The sequence below is a fragment of the Histoplasma capsulatum genome (assembly GCF_000150115.1).
Source record: "Histoplasma capsulatum G186AR genomic scaffold supercont2.1, whole genome shotgun sequence".
Classification (NCBI taxonomy): Eukaryota; Fungi; Ascomycota; class Eurotiomycetes; order Onygenales; family Ajellomycetaceae; genus Histoplasma; species Histoplasma capsulatum.
In genome coordinates this window covers 2,703,935-2,720,464 of record NW_025544801.1, presented here as the reverse complement: position 1 = coordinate 2,720,464, position 16,530 = coordinate 2,703,935, and the positions used below count along the sequence as shown (strand labels likewise).

Sequence of the window (16,530 nt, the reverse complement as noted above, 5' to 3'; positions counted from 1 at the left end):
GGCTATTCTATTAAGACATTAGCGGTTTTATAGAGCAAATTTTGGCAACAATCGATTTGGGTACTCTGTAGAAGAAAAGGTAGTGGTGATAACCCGGGGAGATGTTAGCAGGAGCAGATACATATATAGTATACTTCAGAGTATATTGAGGTCCCATGTAACCAAGCCTAGTAGACAACATTTAGGAACAATTTTTTTATTCAGGTTTAGATAGAAGGTTGGATATGCTGAGAGGAGAGCAGGTAAGTCACAGCTGGAGAACCCCCCCAATCAACTAAGCCGGGCTAGCTCAATCGGTAGAGCGTGCGGCTCTTAGATCACGTTCATGTGACCGCAAGGCTGCGGGTTCGACCCCCGCGTTCGGCTATCTTTTTTCCCCGGTTCTTTTTTTTCTTTACAGTTTGTCGCCCGCGTACTTTTTAACCGGCCAGCCAGGTCTGTATAATTCTGATATTAGATATTTGATTACGGCTTTATCTGCGCCGTAATAGTCCTTCTAGACCTGAAATCTCCTTGCTCACTGCAGCTGTACTCTTCAGGGTCTCTATACTAGCTCTCTGGGCAACAGGAATGATATCGTCTAAACTCCTCAAGCCCGCATCACCCTTCCATTCACACTTAGCAAGTCCCGCAACGATCACCCCAAGCAACGTGTCGCCAGCACCGTTAACACTGACCACATTCTTATCCCCCAGGACTTCTTCCGGCGGGAAGAGACGCATGTAAACCCCGCCAACAGGGCCATTGCTACTACCGCCATAAGATCTGCTCAAGATATAACATGCGTAATCCGCAGAGCGAAGCCGCTCATCATCATGCGGCAAGATCTGAGTAAGTAACACGCCCTTCGGACCGAGTTTGGTGATTATGCAGGGGATAAAAGGCAGAAGCCGAATGCTTTGTTGCGGGATCCCTTCATCTACGAGTTGAGAGTTTGTTGCAGAGACTAGTCGATCGCGCGAGCCATTACTAGGCATTTCTAGGGAGTTGATGACCTGCCACCATTCCGCGCTCTCGAAGAGGCCAGATTCTCGCGCTGTTGTATACATGGCTGTCAGCTCGTGGCGGTTAGGAGTCACGAGGTCGATGGAGTGGTTTGGAATTGTGATTGACGGCTGGATGATTGATTTTGAGTTTGAAAGCGAGCGTGTGAAGAGGCGGGTTGATTTTTCGTTGGATACTGGTTCAAATGCGATTTTGGCTCCGTGGGATTTCGCCAGTGAAATCCACTTTGCGATGACATCTGGGCTCCAATTCGCATCGATGACGATCCAGCTGGGCCGTGCGCTCTGGATAAGAGGGCGCCACAAGGTGTCGAAATCAAGATGCTGCTCAGGCGTTTCCATGATCGCCATATCTGCCATGGCAAGCATGAGGTTTTTCCTCTCGTCATTGACAGAGACATATTGAGAAGTCCTGGAGCCAGTGGCTGGGTTAAGAACCTGGATACCTTGAACTTGCAGATTAGGTTGACAGTTTTTTAGGCCAGAGAGCGCTGCACGGCCGCTGAGATCGTCCGCAACGACGCTGCAAAGGAGCACTGAGCTGCCAGCGTAATTCGCTGCTAGAGCTACGTTGTGGCCAACTCCCCCTAAGCTTTGTCTAATGATTGAGGGGTTAGATGTTTGGAGAGCGGGGATACCGTCACCGCTTTGTGTCACGGGTGTATAATCGCACGCAAAGTCTACTGCAAGAGACCCGGCGACTAATATATTGGCCTCTTCAACATTCCCTAGTATGGGTTTGGACGTAGGTATTGTTGGAATGGGACGTTTGAGGGTGTTTTGAGTTGAAGGAGACTCCGAAGATAACGGAGCACTCGTTAAATACCCTGGCATATGTCTGCATATCAAAATATAACCCAAAATCAGCCAGAGATTCCAACCGTAGTTAATTACAAAATTAGCTCACCGATTCTCTTCCACTGGACATCCATTTTCCAGTTTGGCAAGCTCTAACGCAACTTTGGTTCCGCGTTCCACATTGCTCTCTACCAAAGCTGTGTTCGTAGTCACGCTTTTCCCATGACTCAACTCCTTAATTTTGGCTAGAACGAAAGGGGTATTATCACTGCCATGGATGTCTTCAAGCTTAGATGATTCAAGGGCTTGTTCAATTATATCATCAATCTCCTTCTTGGGGAATGAAAATTCCCCTGGCACTGGATTGGCGAAAACCAAACCTGAAGATATGTTTAGACGGGATTGTGCATCTGGCAGGGTATTAGCATGAGAGGTCCTGATGCTGTTGGACAGATAAAATAGTAAGAAGAAACGAGCAAAACAACATAGCGAGTGTAAAGTAAATCCGAATGTCACCAGAACACTTACAAATGATGGCAGCTGCTTCTGCTTCATCACATATGATTTTTTGTGCTTTTATTCCGCTGTTTCTGGTATAAAAAGCAGGGAAATCCACACTTCCCTCACGTCCATCTGCAAAGACTCCAACCATCACCCCTTCGGTCTCGAGGTACTCAAGCGTCCGCGGGATATCTAAAAAGCTTTTACAACCTGAGCTGATAAGCGCAACAGGAGTTCGGCCAAGCTCAGTGAGGTCGGCTGGGCATATCTTAGCATTATTTGCGACGTTCAATCAAGCGAAAGGCATCCCGCTAATCTCACCAGATATATCCATAGAGTTTTCCCCACACGGTGCACACCACCTATTGGATGTTAGAGCTTGTATCCATATTGATTATCACTTCTACCCTGGATGAACGCACCGAGGCCACCAGTAGCAAATACTTTGATCCCCGCAATATGAGCGAGCACCATGGTACCAGCAATTGTAGTCCCTCCATTCATCTTCTTCCCGCTCAGACCCTAGTAAACGGTTAGCGATTGCTGCACACTATAGTTAGCGGTAGCTCAGTTACCAGGCCACAAATATATCCGAGGTCCCTACGAGAGACCTTCAAGACCTTCTGGGTTTGGGATGAAGATGCGAGCTCGGCGAGCTCATCAGGTGCCATTCCCACTCGAGCAACGCCGTTGAGGACACCTATAGTAGCAGGAACCGCACCCCCCTCTCGTACAATCGAATCTAGTCGGGATGCTAGAGCGACATTATCAGGATATGGGAATCCTATCTCCAGCTTTAGTTACAATTTGTAGAAGCAAATCGAAGGATTCCATGGGAGGCGCACCATGCGTATAAATAGTCGTCTCCAAAGCTACAACAGGCCTCGATGAAGCCACAGCATCTTGCACCTCTTCTGAGATTTTCAGGAACTTGTTTATCTCCCCGAATTGATTTCGTCCGTGAAACGATCTATAGCATCTTAGCTCTGTTGGAAGTTTGAAGCGCGGATTGCGCCACTTCCAGAGGCGATCCGCAGTTCGTAGAGCGTGCATACTGAGGCAGCCCTAGGAATCCTCTTTGTTACATGAATGGGAATAACTCAATCGGTTTCCCGAGCGCAAACCCCCCGTGATTCGACTGTGGTGTTGATCATCAAAACATATTAGCACTAGTATGTTGGAATGCCCACCCTAATCGCTCGCTGCAATACCACGTGACCAAACCCCTGGAGAAATGAACTCTCTGATAAAGAATATATAGCAGATCAAGTAATAAAATATCTGATACAGCTGAAAAGATTGCAGTCACGGTCTTCTCAAATAGAGTCTAAATAATGAATCTATTTACTCAGATTAAGTGTTTCTTCATTTAATCTCTGATCTTACATGATTCATTTCAAAATTTGTCTCAGAAATCGAGTTTTAAGAATTCCTCTCGTTTATATGAGTCAAATTATCAAAGAAATATTCGCAAGATTTAGAACACATCTATCTGCTTCAACATTATATCTATTTGTACACAGCATGTGCAGCGGATGTCATTTTCGTGTTTGGTGGAGGAAGTTGGGGAAAGAGAATCCACGAATCTAATTGGTTCATGCTATAACTGCATGTCCGCTGCGCTTGTGGCCGCTTCGCCTCCCGTGGTATCTTCATACGGGACACATACGCTGCCAGACCACAGCATCAGCTCGAGCAATCCCATTTCTTGTTGCTCCACGTCTCGCTGCGATATCTACAGTGTCCGGGACCATAAATTGGTCCACTGGTAGCAAGCTCTGCCACCATGAGGCTCTTACCTACCGCAGCTGTGCTTTGCGGCTTTTTGACTCCTTCAATCTCCGGGGTCCTTGCCACGACTGCCAATTCCACCACACACACCTCATCGCGATTGATATTATCGAACGATTTCAGCCCTCCCAAAGTGTTCAAGAACATCAATCTCCTCAGAAATATAAATCTTGAAAAAGGTTACGTGCGGGAAACTGTCAATGTCGTGATAGAGAACACTGCCAAGGAGCCGCAGGAGCAGTACTTCATCCCTTTCGCATCAGATGTGATAGTGGGGGGACTAGAAGTGCGTGATAAGAATGCGCCATCGGCTGGCAAGTTTCTGGTGGAGGCCACGGAGGTGTTGCAGTCGAGGTTGGTTTGCCATTGCCACTTCTGAATGGTTCATTTGCGCCGAACGTAACTTCGGCGGAAGGTCTCTGGTACAAGTTGTCATTCTAACATGTTTAATATTACAGCCCCAACCAATACTTCGTCGTTCACTTCCCGGAGTCACTGAAAGCGTCCTCTCAAATCACCCTGAGCATATCCTACTACATCCTGCAAGCTCTGGCTCCGCTCCCTGCAGCTATTGAGCAAGACGCTAAACAATACCTCTCATACTCGTTTCCCGTCTACGCCCCATCCGCTTACACAACCGACAACCAGAAGACAAAGATCAAATTCCCCAGCTCCAATGTGCCGGATTATACGGAGACTTCTGGCCTGAAATCCGGCGCTGACCCAGATCGACAAGGGAGCACCTACACGTATGGACCGTACAAGACCTCCAAAATATCCACCGGCGCCACGGTGCCTATGATAACTGTCCGCTACGAATTCACCAAACCAGTCATAACCTGCTCCCTCCTCGAGCGAGACATCGAAATCTCGCACTGGGGTAGCAACCTTGCAACAGAGGAGCGTCTCTGGCTCCGCAATGACGGTGCCAAGCTCTCAAAACACTTCTCCCGCGTCGGGTGGGCTATGAGAAACTACCACAACCTTCCCACATCCGCAATGAGTGACCTGCGCATCCCATTACTCCCAGGCTCCGTCGATGCTTATTTCACCGACGACATTGGCAACGTCTCAACAAGCCGCTTCCGCCCAGGTGTGAAAAACCGTGAAGCGCTGCTGGAGCTCAAGCCGCGCTACCCCGTTTTTGGTGGGTGGAAGTATAGTTTCCGCATTGGCTGGAACAATGGGTTGTCATCGTTCCTGCGCAAGGCTGGTGGGGAGTCGTATGTGCTCAAGCTACCATTCCTGGAGGGCCCAAAGGTGCCCGAGGGAGTGCAATACGAGAAAATCCAGTTGCGCGTGATCCTACCTGAAGGCGCGCGTTCTGTAAAGTATGAGCTAGTTGATGGGGTTGGGATGCCGTATATGGTTGAGTCGGAGCTCGGACTGCACAAGACGTTTATGGACACCGTGGGGAGGACTGTTTTGACGTTGCGGACGACGAATGTGGCAGATGAGGCGCGGGAAGGTCATATTATTGTATGGAATGCATCACTTTTCTTGATTCTTTAACGCTTGTTGCTTCTGAAGGCTCCCTGAACCTGAATTGCTAACTGACTAATCCTGGCAGGTGACATACGACTATCCGGCACTCGCGATTCTCCGTAAACCACTGACGATGGCGGCAGGTTTGTTCAGCGTATTTGTGACTGTGTGGCTAGTGGGCAATTTAGATGTCAGCATCAAGAAGCGGTAGGGGAATCCGAGACGAAGAAAGAAATAATGAAGGTTTAACTTTTTTTTTTTTTTTCGTATTTGCTAGACCTTTTTCTTGATCATGTCGTTTTTATACAGGTACTTTGCTCATATTCCAGGGATCAGTTATAGCTGTTCTAATTTTTATTTTTGTACATTTCTAAAAGTTCAATTTCACTGGGATATTCACTTCAGCTCAAAGGAAATTCGGGTCTGCTTAGTCTTCTTGCGTGTGGTTGTGCTTTTATACTTGTTTTCCCGATCTCCTGGTGACCTAGGTTGTATCCATTGTAACATTGGTAGAAAGGGGGGGAGGGAGGTTGGGTTACAACACGCAACACAACCTAGTTGTTTCTTTTCCAGCATCAACTTGTCATCCATTAATATATATTATTCTTCCCCAACATTTTCTAGCGTACATCGGACGCATGATAGATAAAGAGACATATACAGGACATTCAGCAACATAAGTTTACAGAAAAGGCAAAACCAGAAGCCGGAAACCCCAAAGCAAGACATGAAAAAAAAAAAAAAAAACCAAAAAAATGAAAATAAATAAATAAAAAGCCCGAAAAAAACAAGGACGAAGGGAGGACGGTGATCAGCATCAAGCGAGAAATTCCCTCTTCGCCAATAAAAGAAAAACATCATATATACATACTATATCCTCATATGTAAGTCAACCGCCGTCCGTTTCCCCGTACTCTGCCGTGAGCAGCTGCTACCACACTTTCACCCCCCAGACCTAGCCCTCAATCCAAAATTAACACAAACAGCCACAAGCAAGCCCACACAAAGCACCGTCGGCCCCCACTTCTCATGATAAACATGCTTTACATCCCGCCGTTTCCGAATCTTATCAACGCGCCACATATACAGCAGCAAGCTATACACGAGCGACAAGCAGGCGAGTATAGTAAACACCCACGACGACACAAGCGTGACGGTGTCGTGGCCGAAATTGAGTAGGGTGGCAGCGATGGAGCCGAGGATGATGGAAAATTCGAGCCAGGAAAGGAATGTGCGTTCAGCGGCGAAGTAGACTTTTGGTTCGACACGGACGGGGACGTGGATTCCTATTGGGCCGAATATTGGACCAGTTAGGTTGGGAAATCGTACTAAAGATAGCACAAATAGCAAAATGATGGAGTGGAAATAAATATGTAAAAACTTACGTTTCCCCTTCGGTGCTTTAAACCGCTTAACCTGCATTTGATCTGGCGGTATGAACCTCCCCACCCCACTGACGCCATTATTGATGGGCATCGCCGTCGGTCTCGGGACGGGTGCTAAGTATTTCGCAGCATTCAGGGTAGATCTTCCCGCAGCGCGAACGTAGTGTTTCGCAAGCTTAATGCGATATTGCCAGCCACCGATCCTCCGTGCCTCTTCGAGGTCGTCTTGTCCGCTCGACTCGTCTTCGGAGTCATAGAGCGGGTAGTCATCGCCGCCGATATCAATAAGATTTCGTTGGGCAGCGATACGCTCTTCGATATCGAGCGCGTTACCCATAACTTGGGAGATGCTGGAGTCTTGTAAAGGGTCGTCGTTGTCTTCGCCTTGAGGAAGGGGTTGGAGGGATTGGAAATGGATTGCGTTGGTTCCGTGCACGGATGAGGATGATGCGTGGCCGTTTTCGCGTGCGTCGACTTCGTTGCGCGCTGCGGGATCACTACCACCAGCATCGTCAGCGTCAGCGTCATCGTCGGACTCGTCATCATCGTCGCCATCATCGTCCATGATGTCAGTTGTCGATTGGCTAGTTTGGACCGGTCGCTCGATGCCGAACCTGCGGGTGATGGGTTTTCGAATATCGACGTCCATCTGCGGCATCCAGAAGGGGAGCAGGTCGATATGGTCTGGGAATAGATTTGCCGTTCCATGAATGAACTTGCTGAATTTGGGGACAGCTTCCACCAGATGACTGGAGATTAGATCCCGGATCCATGGTGGAGGTGCTTGACCCGCCTGCGTCTGCAACTTCACTTCCAAAATAGCGTAGGGAAATCTTTCGACATCCTGCGCAGGTAGTTGGAGAAAAGGGTAGTCAATTCCGATATCCATTCGCCGCCAATTGGACCCAGACCTTTTGCGGCCATCTAGATTATCCTCTCGGATCATGGTCAGCTCGGTATCCAACGATATCCGCACTCTCGCATCTCCAGGAAGCTGGAATGCAGTCCGATGATAAAACGACCTCGTAACTGGCTTGAGCTTCCGAGTAACTACACGATATTGCACCTCCCGCGCCAACTGCTCCCAGTCAGCAATCTGTTGCTCGCTCTTCTTTCCATCTTTCCTGGCCTTCTCAAAGATGCTCTCGACAGTCATTCTCCCAGACAAAAAAGAATTTACATGTTTCTCCTTAATCGGGAACCGCGCTTTGACCGATTTCTCTCCTGTCCAATCCTCCCGGTGCGTTTTCCTCTCAACGAAAATCTGATCATTTTCCATGCCACCATACCACCGTAGTCGGATCGCCTCCGCACCTTCAGTCTTCTTTAAGCGCCCAGTATAGAGCTCCCAGGTTTCTGGATTGTCATAGTAAATAGAGGAGATAGCTGAATCTCGCTCATCGAATTCTTTTGTGGGATTGAATACCAAAACGGGGAGATGCTAGCAACTCGTTAGATATCCCCACACACATGAAAAAAAAAAAACAAAAAACAAAAAAGAAAACATTTCTTGAGGATTCCAAACAAACCTTCAGGATGATAAGTTTCAATTCCGTAATGTTGTCCGGATGTACCCAATACTTAGTTGTCTCCCGGATGAAATTCTGCTGCGAACCGCCCGCTGCACTGTCACCGGTGACAGGAGCGCCCTTGTTCCTAACCAAATCATACAACCTGGACAATTTAACCACGAACGCATCGTAGTTGTCCTTGAAAAACGGCTTTGCTTTTAGCCGTGCTGCGAACACGGGCTTCAAATGCCATTGTGTTTGTTTCTATCCCGCAAAATATGTCAGAAAAAAAATTTTTTCACCACTCCTGTTCCAAGCATAGAGAGAAAGAAGAAATATAGCCGATGAAAATAAGAGACGTGGAATAAAAGATGGGGAAAAAGAAGAAGAAGAAGAAGAAGATCTTACATCATGCTTCTTGATAATCTTCTGAAACCCCGTATAATTCAACTGCACATACTTGGCCAAATCATGGACGTCGGCAATGATATCACTGAGATCCTCCTCTAGCAGCAAGAAATCCTCATCAGTCGGCGCCATTCCACCGCCGACTGCGACACTGCCAGCAGCAGCTTCAACCCCACGACTGCTAATCTGCGACCCCCTCCTGCCTCCAGCACTATTCCCACCACCCCCGGCAGCAGCAGCCCTCATCATAGCCACGACGTCATTAACCTCTTTCTCACTCTGCACAATCCGCGCGACGATCTCATCGCTCTTCAGCTTCTGGAAAGTAAACACCTTATCCAGCTCGCTCTCCAGCAGTGCGACGAAGCGCCTCTCGTCTTCCTCCGTCCATGGCTTGCGCTTGGGCTTTGCGGGTTGGGTTTCCTGAGCTGCAGCGGCGGTCGGGGAGGTGGGATTTGACTTGTATGGGGTTTTCAGAGCGGCTTTAAGATCATCGTAGGCTATGTAGTGCCAGTAGTATTCTTTTATGAGGGAGGCGCGGAGCTGGTGGCCGAATCTAGCGGGGGGGTTAACAGCCGGGGTAAACCGGGGTGCTGGGAGCCAATTGGGGAAATTTGAGAGAGGAGACTTACCTCATGATTGCAGCGGGAGGAGCGATGGGTAGGGGAAGGGAAGGGAGGAGGAGGAGAAGGAGGAGAAGGCGAAGGTTGAGGAGGAAATGCAGGAGAGGAGGAGCAGTGGAGGGAAGCTAGCTACGAGCTACGGCTGACACTGTGGCTGGGATGGAGCTTCAAACTCTATTTAGGGAGAAAACAGAAGTTTAATGGAAGATAGCATATACACATATGGATACACAATACACGCATGACCCCCCCTAGCAAGGGACATCGGCAGCGACGAGATCCAGGTACAGGACGGGCAGAATTGCTCGAAACAGCAAATTCGGAGCAAATTCCAGGTCAACGGTGCAATATCACGTGGATCTGATATCGGCGATGCAAGATCGATGCTAAGCCGCAGCCCAATCAGGGAGCAGTGGTAGCCCACGTGAAAACCTTATCCTTCCTCGGTAGAAACTGTCGATGACCTCATCGCTTAGCAGTCAGCTCGTTAGCTTCATCCTTGAGTTATCCAGGAGTCCAGGACGGAGGACTCTGAAATGGACGAGGAAAACGCAGGAGTCCAGGAGAGCCAACACATAGCCCATCCACCAACAGCACGCATACTATAACGAAATCAGCAGACATTAGTTCATGGACCATCATATGCTATGTATCTTGTATCCCGTAACTAGTAAACAAGGGAAAAGCAGCCAGCGAACAAAATTGAAATTTCAAGGAACTTCACCCCTTTCTGCTCACACAAGCCCAATCCGCCGTATGCTCCTCCTCGCCCCCTCTCCAACAACACTAACCATCCCCTCCGCTTCCAGCGCTCTCACCGCCTCCGCAAACTCCGCCCCTTCAACCTCCATGCTACCCCCTTCGTTCAGCTGCCTTAGTACCTCCGACCACCGCACCCCACTCCCACCACCACGACCCCCAAGCTCCTCCACAACCCTCAAAACCTCCCTCTTCAGATCCTCCCGCAGCCGCCTCTCGCTCGCACTCGTCCCCTCAGTCAACAATCCCATGTCAATCAGCCCCGTGCGCGCATCCGTTGCGGCCTGTTTCAGTGCCGACCGAATTAATCGTACCGCTTCCTCTACATCGCTGGCGAGGACTTCGCTTGATAAACGCATGCGGGCATGTGCTTCTGCGAGGCGAATCATGGATTCGAGTTGGCGGGTGGTGGCGGTTATACGGCGATTGGCGGAGCGGATGTCATCGCCCAGTTTCCGCATGCCAACGTAGGAGTCTATCAGCGCCGTGCCCGCTTCAGGCGTTATTACGGGGTTGATATGTCTTTTGGCGTAGGTAATGTAGCTGGTGAGGAATTCGACGGGCTGGAAAACGGTGGGTCAGCGAAAGAGGTCATTCACACTTTTAAGTACAGAGAAATATGAGTCGACTTACAAGAACTTCCTCGCTGGTACCGTGTTCCGGTGTGTCTTCCAGATACATCCCCACCAGGTGCTTCGCCAGCCGGCGATCGTTTTGCTCATCGATGCGGTCGAGCACAAGATATACCAGGTCAAATCGCGATAGTAACGTTGGTGGCAGGTCGATGTTTTGCGGAACGGGTAAATTAGGGTTGTACTTGCTTCCGATCGGGTTGGCTGAGGCTAAGATACTTGTGCGGGCATTCAATGTGGTGATGATACCCGCTTTCGCAATTGAAACAGTTTGTTGCTCCATCACCTCATGCAGGACTGATCGTGTCGAATCATTCATCTTGTCGAATTCGTCGATGCAACAGACGCCTCCGTCAGAGAGTACGAGGGCGCCTGACTCGAGAACTAACTGCCTTGATTCTGGATCTCGGGTGACGTATGCTGTAAGACCAACGGCGGACGAGCCTTTGCCACTTGTATAGACCCCTCGGGGTGCAATCTTATGCACGTATTGCAGCAGTTGCGATTTTGACGTTGAGGGATCTCCGCAGAGCAGAACGTTGATATCACCACGATATCGCGGGTTACCTCCCTTTTCAAATGTTTTGTTCGTTCCGCCGAAGAGTTGGAGAAGAATACCTTTCTTCACATCTTCCATCTCGTAAATGCTCGGTGCTAGAGACCGTGAGAGTAGTTCGTAGACGTCAGGTCGGGCAGCAATTTCTTTTATCTTTTCCTCTTCCGCTGCTGTAATTTTTCTGACATGCTCCACTTCACCTGCAACCTGTTCAGAGAGCTCCTGCTCCACGGTTGTGGCATCAATGCCAAGCTTCTTGCGGTCTGTCTTCTGCACATGAAGCACATCCACATAAGTCTTGAATAGAGCCTTGGTAGTTCGTTGACGTGGGTTCACGCGAACAGGGTTGCTGCGAAATATGCCCGTCACTTCAACTCTATCACCAGCTTTGCAAACATCAACCAGTTCATCATAAGCACAGAGGGAGACCGAATGTGGTGTTTGTCCATCGGGCACTGAGTCGGGGGTTTCCTGGAGTTTGATAACCTGCTTATCGGCAAAAGTCGACCGGTTGTGAATGAGTTGCATAGAGTTAGATGTCCCGCAAATTTCTCGGGGGCATTTAGTAGGCTCTGCAATTTTGCCGCGGTCGATGTCAACGGCAACACTGAAGTGACAAGTCTCGCAGCGGAAGAACGCTGTAATAGTGACCGTCAGTGCGTTGTCAAATTGTGACTGGGAGGGGGGTGATCACTACTTACCTTCCTTCATGTCAGGGATTATCGGGCTTGCCCGAATAACGAGGCCTTTGATACTGATGAGTTTATCCATGTCTGTGGTTGAAGGTGTCAATAACAAATGTTTTTTTTAAAAGAAAATGAGGTTAAGCTAGCGTACCAGCGGGATCCAAGTCTCTCATGTTGACCGTCTTGTCTAATCCAAATGGTAGGACTTTGAAAGTTTTGTTTTCCACGTCCGCCATTAGATTTGGCACCTCCGTCGGCTGACCTCGTCCAGCCTCAGTTCCAATATCAGAGCTGGTGACAGGTGGCACTGAACTGTTATCTCTTGCCCTAGGTTGACGTCGTTGATTGGCTTGTGCTCTGAGTGATTCCATTTCCTTCAATGCCAGTTCAATCATGACATCCCTCACTACCTGATCCATGATCGGAATAATTTCCTGTGGGTACGCTTGGACCTGGTGCCAAAGCTTCAACGTTGACGGGTATGCCTTCAGGTTGCGGATATCCAAGTTGAGCCCTGTTACCCCAAGTTGTCGCATATCATTCAGCATCTTGATGTATTCTTTTTCGTCAGCTGCTACACCCATTGCACGGGTTTCTTCTTCAGAAGCGCCATCTGCCCACATGCGGTATTTCTTGGCGAAATTGTATAGGAAATTCTTAAATGCGGACATCGAGTCCTGGATGGAGATGTTGGTACCCCAAATGATACGAGTAGAACTTCCACCAAGGGCGTCGGCCTCGGAGGTGTCTGGCTGTACATTTGAAAACGTGGCATCTGAATGAGGTTCACCATCACGGACTGGCATGCCATTCTCATTGACGAATACTCGTCTCCGCTGGCTTGATGAGGATCCGAAGGCATCGGAGTGGATAGCACCTCGTCTTGTCGAAACATTGGGAAGGCCATTTGATCCAATTGATTGCGATGACCGGACAAAAAGACCACTGCTGCTGCTTGGAATATCAGCTGTCCGGCTCGGGCGGCTATTTGCACGAGTTGGGCTTGAACTAGACATGTAGCGAATTGGTGAGGAATCTGTTGAACGATATTGATTTATGTTGTCATTAGCCTTTGTTTCATATTTTTCAAAACAAAATAGACCTATGAACGTATGATACTCTAATACCTCCAATCGGGCGAGCATTTGCTCTGGGAGTCCTTTCAATATCATCAGTGCTTGGAGGTTCTCTAATTGGGGAACTGATGTCCATTCTTGAACCCGCATCGTCTTGTTGAGGTTCAGGTGGGGGGGATGACTGGAAGCGTAACGGGGATGAGGAGGGAATGCCGACTTCTCTTAGCGATCTCGAAGCCCGTGGAGTAGTCTGCGAGGCATTCTGCGATGGTTGCCCGCTGTTCGTCGCACTTGGGCGAGTGGGAGTTGAAGCTGCAGAGTTTCTTGCTGGTCGACCACGACGACGGGCAGAACCAGGAGACGACATTGTGCAAAAGTCTGTCTAAGTGGTTATGATTGCCAGTGGTAAGATGGATCAATTATCGATAAACGTCTGTCCTAGTATCGATGTGAGTGGTAAGAAGGAGAGCTGTTGGAAATGATTGACGGAATTTTCGGCAAGGAAAAGCTGCGACAGGGAGGAACGCGAGAGAAACGCGAGCTTCCAGTAACGCGTAAAGTGGTTTCCTATTTGGGATAGCGCGTGCATCCACAGCAACCTCACCAGCAAATCCTTTGACGCCGAATTTAAAGCCCATTTCTTTATTTATTTGGATACTCGTACTCGCAGGAGGAATTTTCGTCGCCTGCCTTTACACTGAACTCCCCATTAATCTCTCCATTTTAATCTCCAATCTAGATAATTTTCATGAGAGTATTGTTTCTTTTGAAGGTTGCTCCCAAATGGACAGGAAAATAGCTGATAGCTGAATCCAACATTCTCCAAGCATGCTCCAGAAATTGAGCCCATTCCGTACCCCGGTGAGCTTACATCTGATCTGGTACGACTAGCTTTCCCTTCATTACAGCCTTGTACTGACCCAGGTGTGATTCTCCTTGCGGTTTGGCGCGCTGTCTCGTAGCCATGGCTTAGGCGGTGTCCAAGGACGGATACGAATGTTCAGAGCCAGCGTCACGATAAATGGTTGTTGTGAAGGGTTGATTCGGAGAGAAGGCCGTTGTAGTTCGAGCCAGCAGCCTTGAATTCGCTCCGAGTAATCTTGACAACCGCAGAAACGCCAGAAATGCGCTCGCGGCAGCACGTCTGTGAAAGCTACTAGTCACTATGGGCTTACTGACCTTCTCTATCAAGGCGATTCAAATAAGTGAATATGATATGGCTGTCTATCCATGATGCTCAAGCGGAAGAGACATAGATGCAGGATCTCTGGCCGTTGTGACGGCCAGGAATTAATGATATGCTACCGTAGCCTTGCACTATGGGTTGAATCTGCCATAAGTCATAGTAGCGACGTTGTAGGGTCAGGCCACGGGCCCAGCTGCGGGAGGACCCAGTAAAGCTCATATTCATCACCATTTGTAGTTCAAGTGCAAATACATCATCAGCAGTCTCGAGGCCACAGAAGAAGTCCCAGGTAAAGCACATTACAAGAGAGAGTCTCACAAACTGGGTTCAAATACAGAGAAAGAAATTTAATGTTCTCCCTGCATAGGGCGCCAACAACAGTCATGCAGCGTAGGTTGAGTGACACAGCCATGGAGGAAAGTGGACTAACTACTTCTTTTCCCTTAACTTACGGGTCGTGCCCTTGGTGTAACTAACTCAAGGTTAGTTAACTAGTGACTTATCAGGTTGATGATTGCCTCGTTGTTGACCAGGTTTGAAGCAAGCTTTCCCCTTGCCATATCGCTGATCCAGAGAGAGCATGAATGATAATGTGCTGTTCGACTCAATATTTCGCTCGCTAGTGGACTGCTGTGGCTGTGTCATGGCTCCACAGTCATTCTTCACACAAAGACTGGCATTAGATGAGGACAAGTTTCGCCTTGATGTTCCTCAACACTCCGACCCCGTTCTTCCTCGTCAGGGGTACGTTTCTTTGGAAGTCAAGAGAAGAAGACAGAGGGCATGAAAGAGTGTATCATGATCCTCGTCCTAAATCCGGGAAACAAGGCCTCCTTTGCAATTGCCCTACAGCGGTGACCTTCATGGAAATGAAGGTATGAAGGTTTGGATTTTATTGTGTTGGGAGGGTTACTAGATGGATATGGTGTCTGAGATGAGGAAAGTTTTGAGCCTAAAAGATTCTGCTTAAAAAGAAAAAACACCGTTGATGGGTGATCCCGTTATAAGGATTGATCCAGGGACGCAGCGGTTACTTCAAACATGATCCAGATCCAGCATATCAAAACCTCGTAGATAGAAAATCACCACACACTGCCAGTTGAGGCAGCCACAATTGTGGACGCAAACTGCCATCATGAGTTGGAAGCTTCCAGTTTGCTTTGGCCTCTAACAATACACGTAATTGCGCATGTCAAGCCAGCCGGAATTTCCAGATCCCTGGCGCCATAATCCCAGCATGAAGAATCCGGGGTTGATTTGAGCGCACAGTAGTCCCATGCAACCGCAAATATCCGTGGTGAGGTTAATTTACACTTATCAGCACGCCGTTGTTATTCTCGTAGCAATCCCAGCAGAGTAGCAGCGGCTATTATGATTATGATTATGATTAGTATTAGTATTAGTTAACTATATTATTATTGTTATTGACTGTTGGAAGCAGACAAAGAACCGCCAGCTATTAATATCCAGGGCGACAACGCTATACTGCGTACGGAGTACGAGGAACTTCAAAATTGAATACATTGATCCAATTCTTGTGTGACACTTGGGCGGTTTCACTCTCGACGTCATTTCTCACAACATCCTGTCGGAGATCGCAACGCTGCAGATGCAGCTCACTCGTGTGATTGGCGCTGCACCGAGCCTTGGAATAGGTATGGAGCCCTGGCCCAAGCCCAGCCTGTCCAGCACGGCGGTAAGGTGACACAAGCCACAGTCAACCCTGTTTGGGGAGATTTCTTCCATCATCCCTTCGTGAATTTTTTGTTTTCATTGATTGATTCCCTTGCTTCCCCCCGCCGCTCGCCGCCCGGCGCGCTATGGTTCAAAGATTTGACGCTGGCACTGCTGGCGCTCCTGAGAAGTGGGAACTTGGAAGGACCAAACAGACCCACCCGGGTCAGCGCTATGGCAATAATGACGATTGCTGGTCCGCTGGAGCATCAGCACTGATCCAGTAGTGGAGACTTTTTGATGGGTTGACAGCGCAATCGCCGTTTCGCTGTTCGTGATTGCCCAATATCAGTGTGGCCGGCGCCTCACCAAACAGGGCGGGCCGCCGGACTCTCCACACCAAAGGGCACACGGGCGCACGGCTTGACGACATCTCCAAAATATGCGGGTTTATA

At 48.8% G+C, this 16,530-nt stretch overlaps 5 protein-coding genes and 1 non-coding gene across 6 annotated transcripts; 2 read left to right on the top strand and 4 right to left on the bottom strand.

Annotated features, from left to right (window-relative positions):
- Positions 1–278: 278 nt before the first annotated feature.
- On the top strand, positions 279–366 carry HCBG_11002. The gene has a single exon. It is a non-coding gene; the product is annotated as a tRNA-Lys (tRNA).
- A 107-nt stretch (positions 367–473) lies between these two features.
- On the bottom strand, positions 474–3,356 carry HCBG_00876 (IdgA domain-containing protein; the record flags this gene model as incomplete). Its single annotated transcript, XM_045427926.1, has 6 exons — positions 474–1,842; positions 1,912–2,212; positions 2,331–2,561; positions 2,625–2,665; positions 2,726–2,825; positions 3,149–3,356. 6 exons carry the CDS (start codon positions 3,354–3,356, stop codon positions 474–476), a joined length of 2,250 nt encoding a protein of 749 aa, XP_045291901.1.
- Positions 3,357–4,030: 674 nt separating this feature from the next.
- HCBG_00875 (oligosaccharyltransferase alpha subunit) lies at positions 4,031–6,120 on the top strand (the record flags this gene model as incomplete). Its single annotated transcript, XM_045427925.1, has 3 exons — positions 4,031–4,448; positions 4,553–5,573; positions 5,665–6,120. The coding sequence occupies 3 exons, from the start codon at positions 4,090–4,092 to the stop codon at positions 5,788–5,790; spliced, it is 1,506 nt and encodes a 501-aa protein (XP_045291900.1).
- Positions 6,121–6,459: 339 nt separating this feature from the next.
- Positions 6,460–9,520, bottom strand: HCBG_00874 (vacuolar transporter chaperone 4; the record flags this gene model as incomplete). Its single annotated transcript, XM_045427924.1, has 5 exons — positions 6,460–6,865; positions 6,965–8,405; positions 8,494–8,739; positions 8,884–9,439; positions 9,516–9,520. The coding sequence occupies 5 exons, from the start codon at positions 9,518–9,520 to the stop codon at positions 6,522–6,524; spliced, it is 2,592 nt and encodes an 863-aa protein (XP_045291899.1).
- Positions 9,521–9,660: 140 nt separating this feature from the next.
- Positions 9,661–13,582, bottom strand: HCBG_00873 (DNA replication licensing factor MCM4; the record flags this gene model as incomplete). Its single annotated transcript, XM_045427923.1, has 6 exons — positions 9,661–10,108; positions 10,231–10,828; positions 10,899–12,091; positions 12,155–12,226; positions 12,291–13,175; positions 13,267–13,582. 5 exons carry the CDS (start codon positions 13,580–13,582, stop codon positions 10,241–10,243), a joined length of 3,054 nt encoding a protein of 1,017 aa, XP_045291898.1.
- Positions 13,583–14,452: 870 nt separating this feature from the next.
- HCBG_00872 (uncharacterized protein) lies at positions 14,453–15,046 on the bottom strand (the record flags this gene model as incomplete). The annotated part of the gene is made up of 3 exons (XM_045427922.1): positions 14,453–14,722; positions 14,854–14,873; positions 14,932–15,046. The coding sequence occupies 3 exons, from the start codon at positions 15,044–15,046 to the stop codon at positions 14,453–14,455; spliced, it is 405 nt and encodes a 134-aa protein (XP_045291897.1).
- Between the last annotated feature and the right edge of the window lie 1,484 nt (positions 15,047–16,530).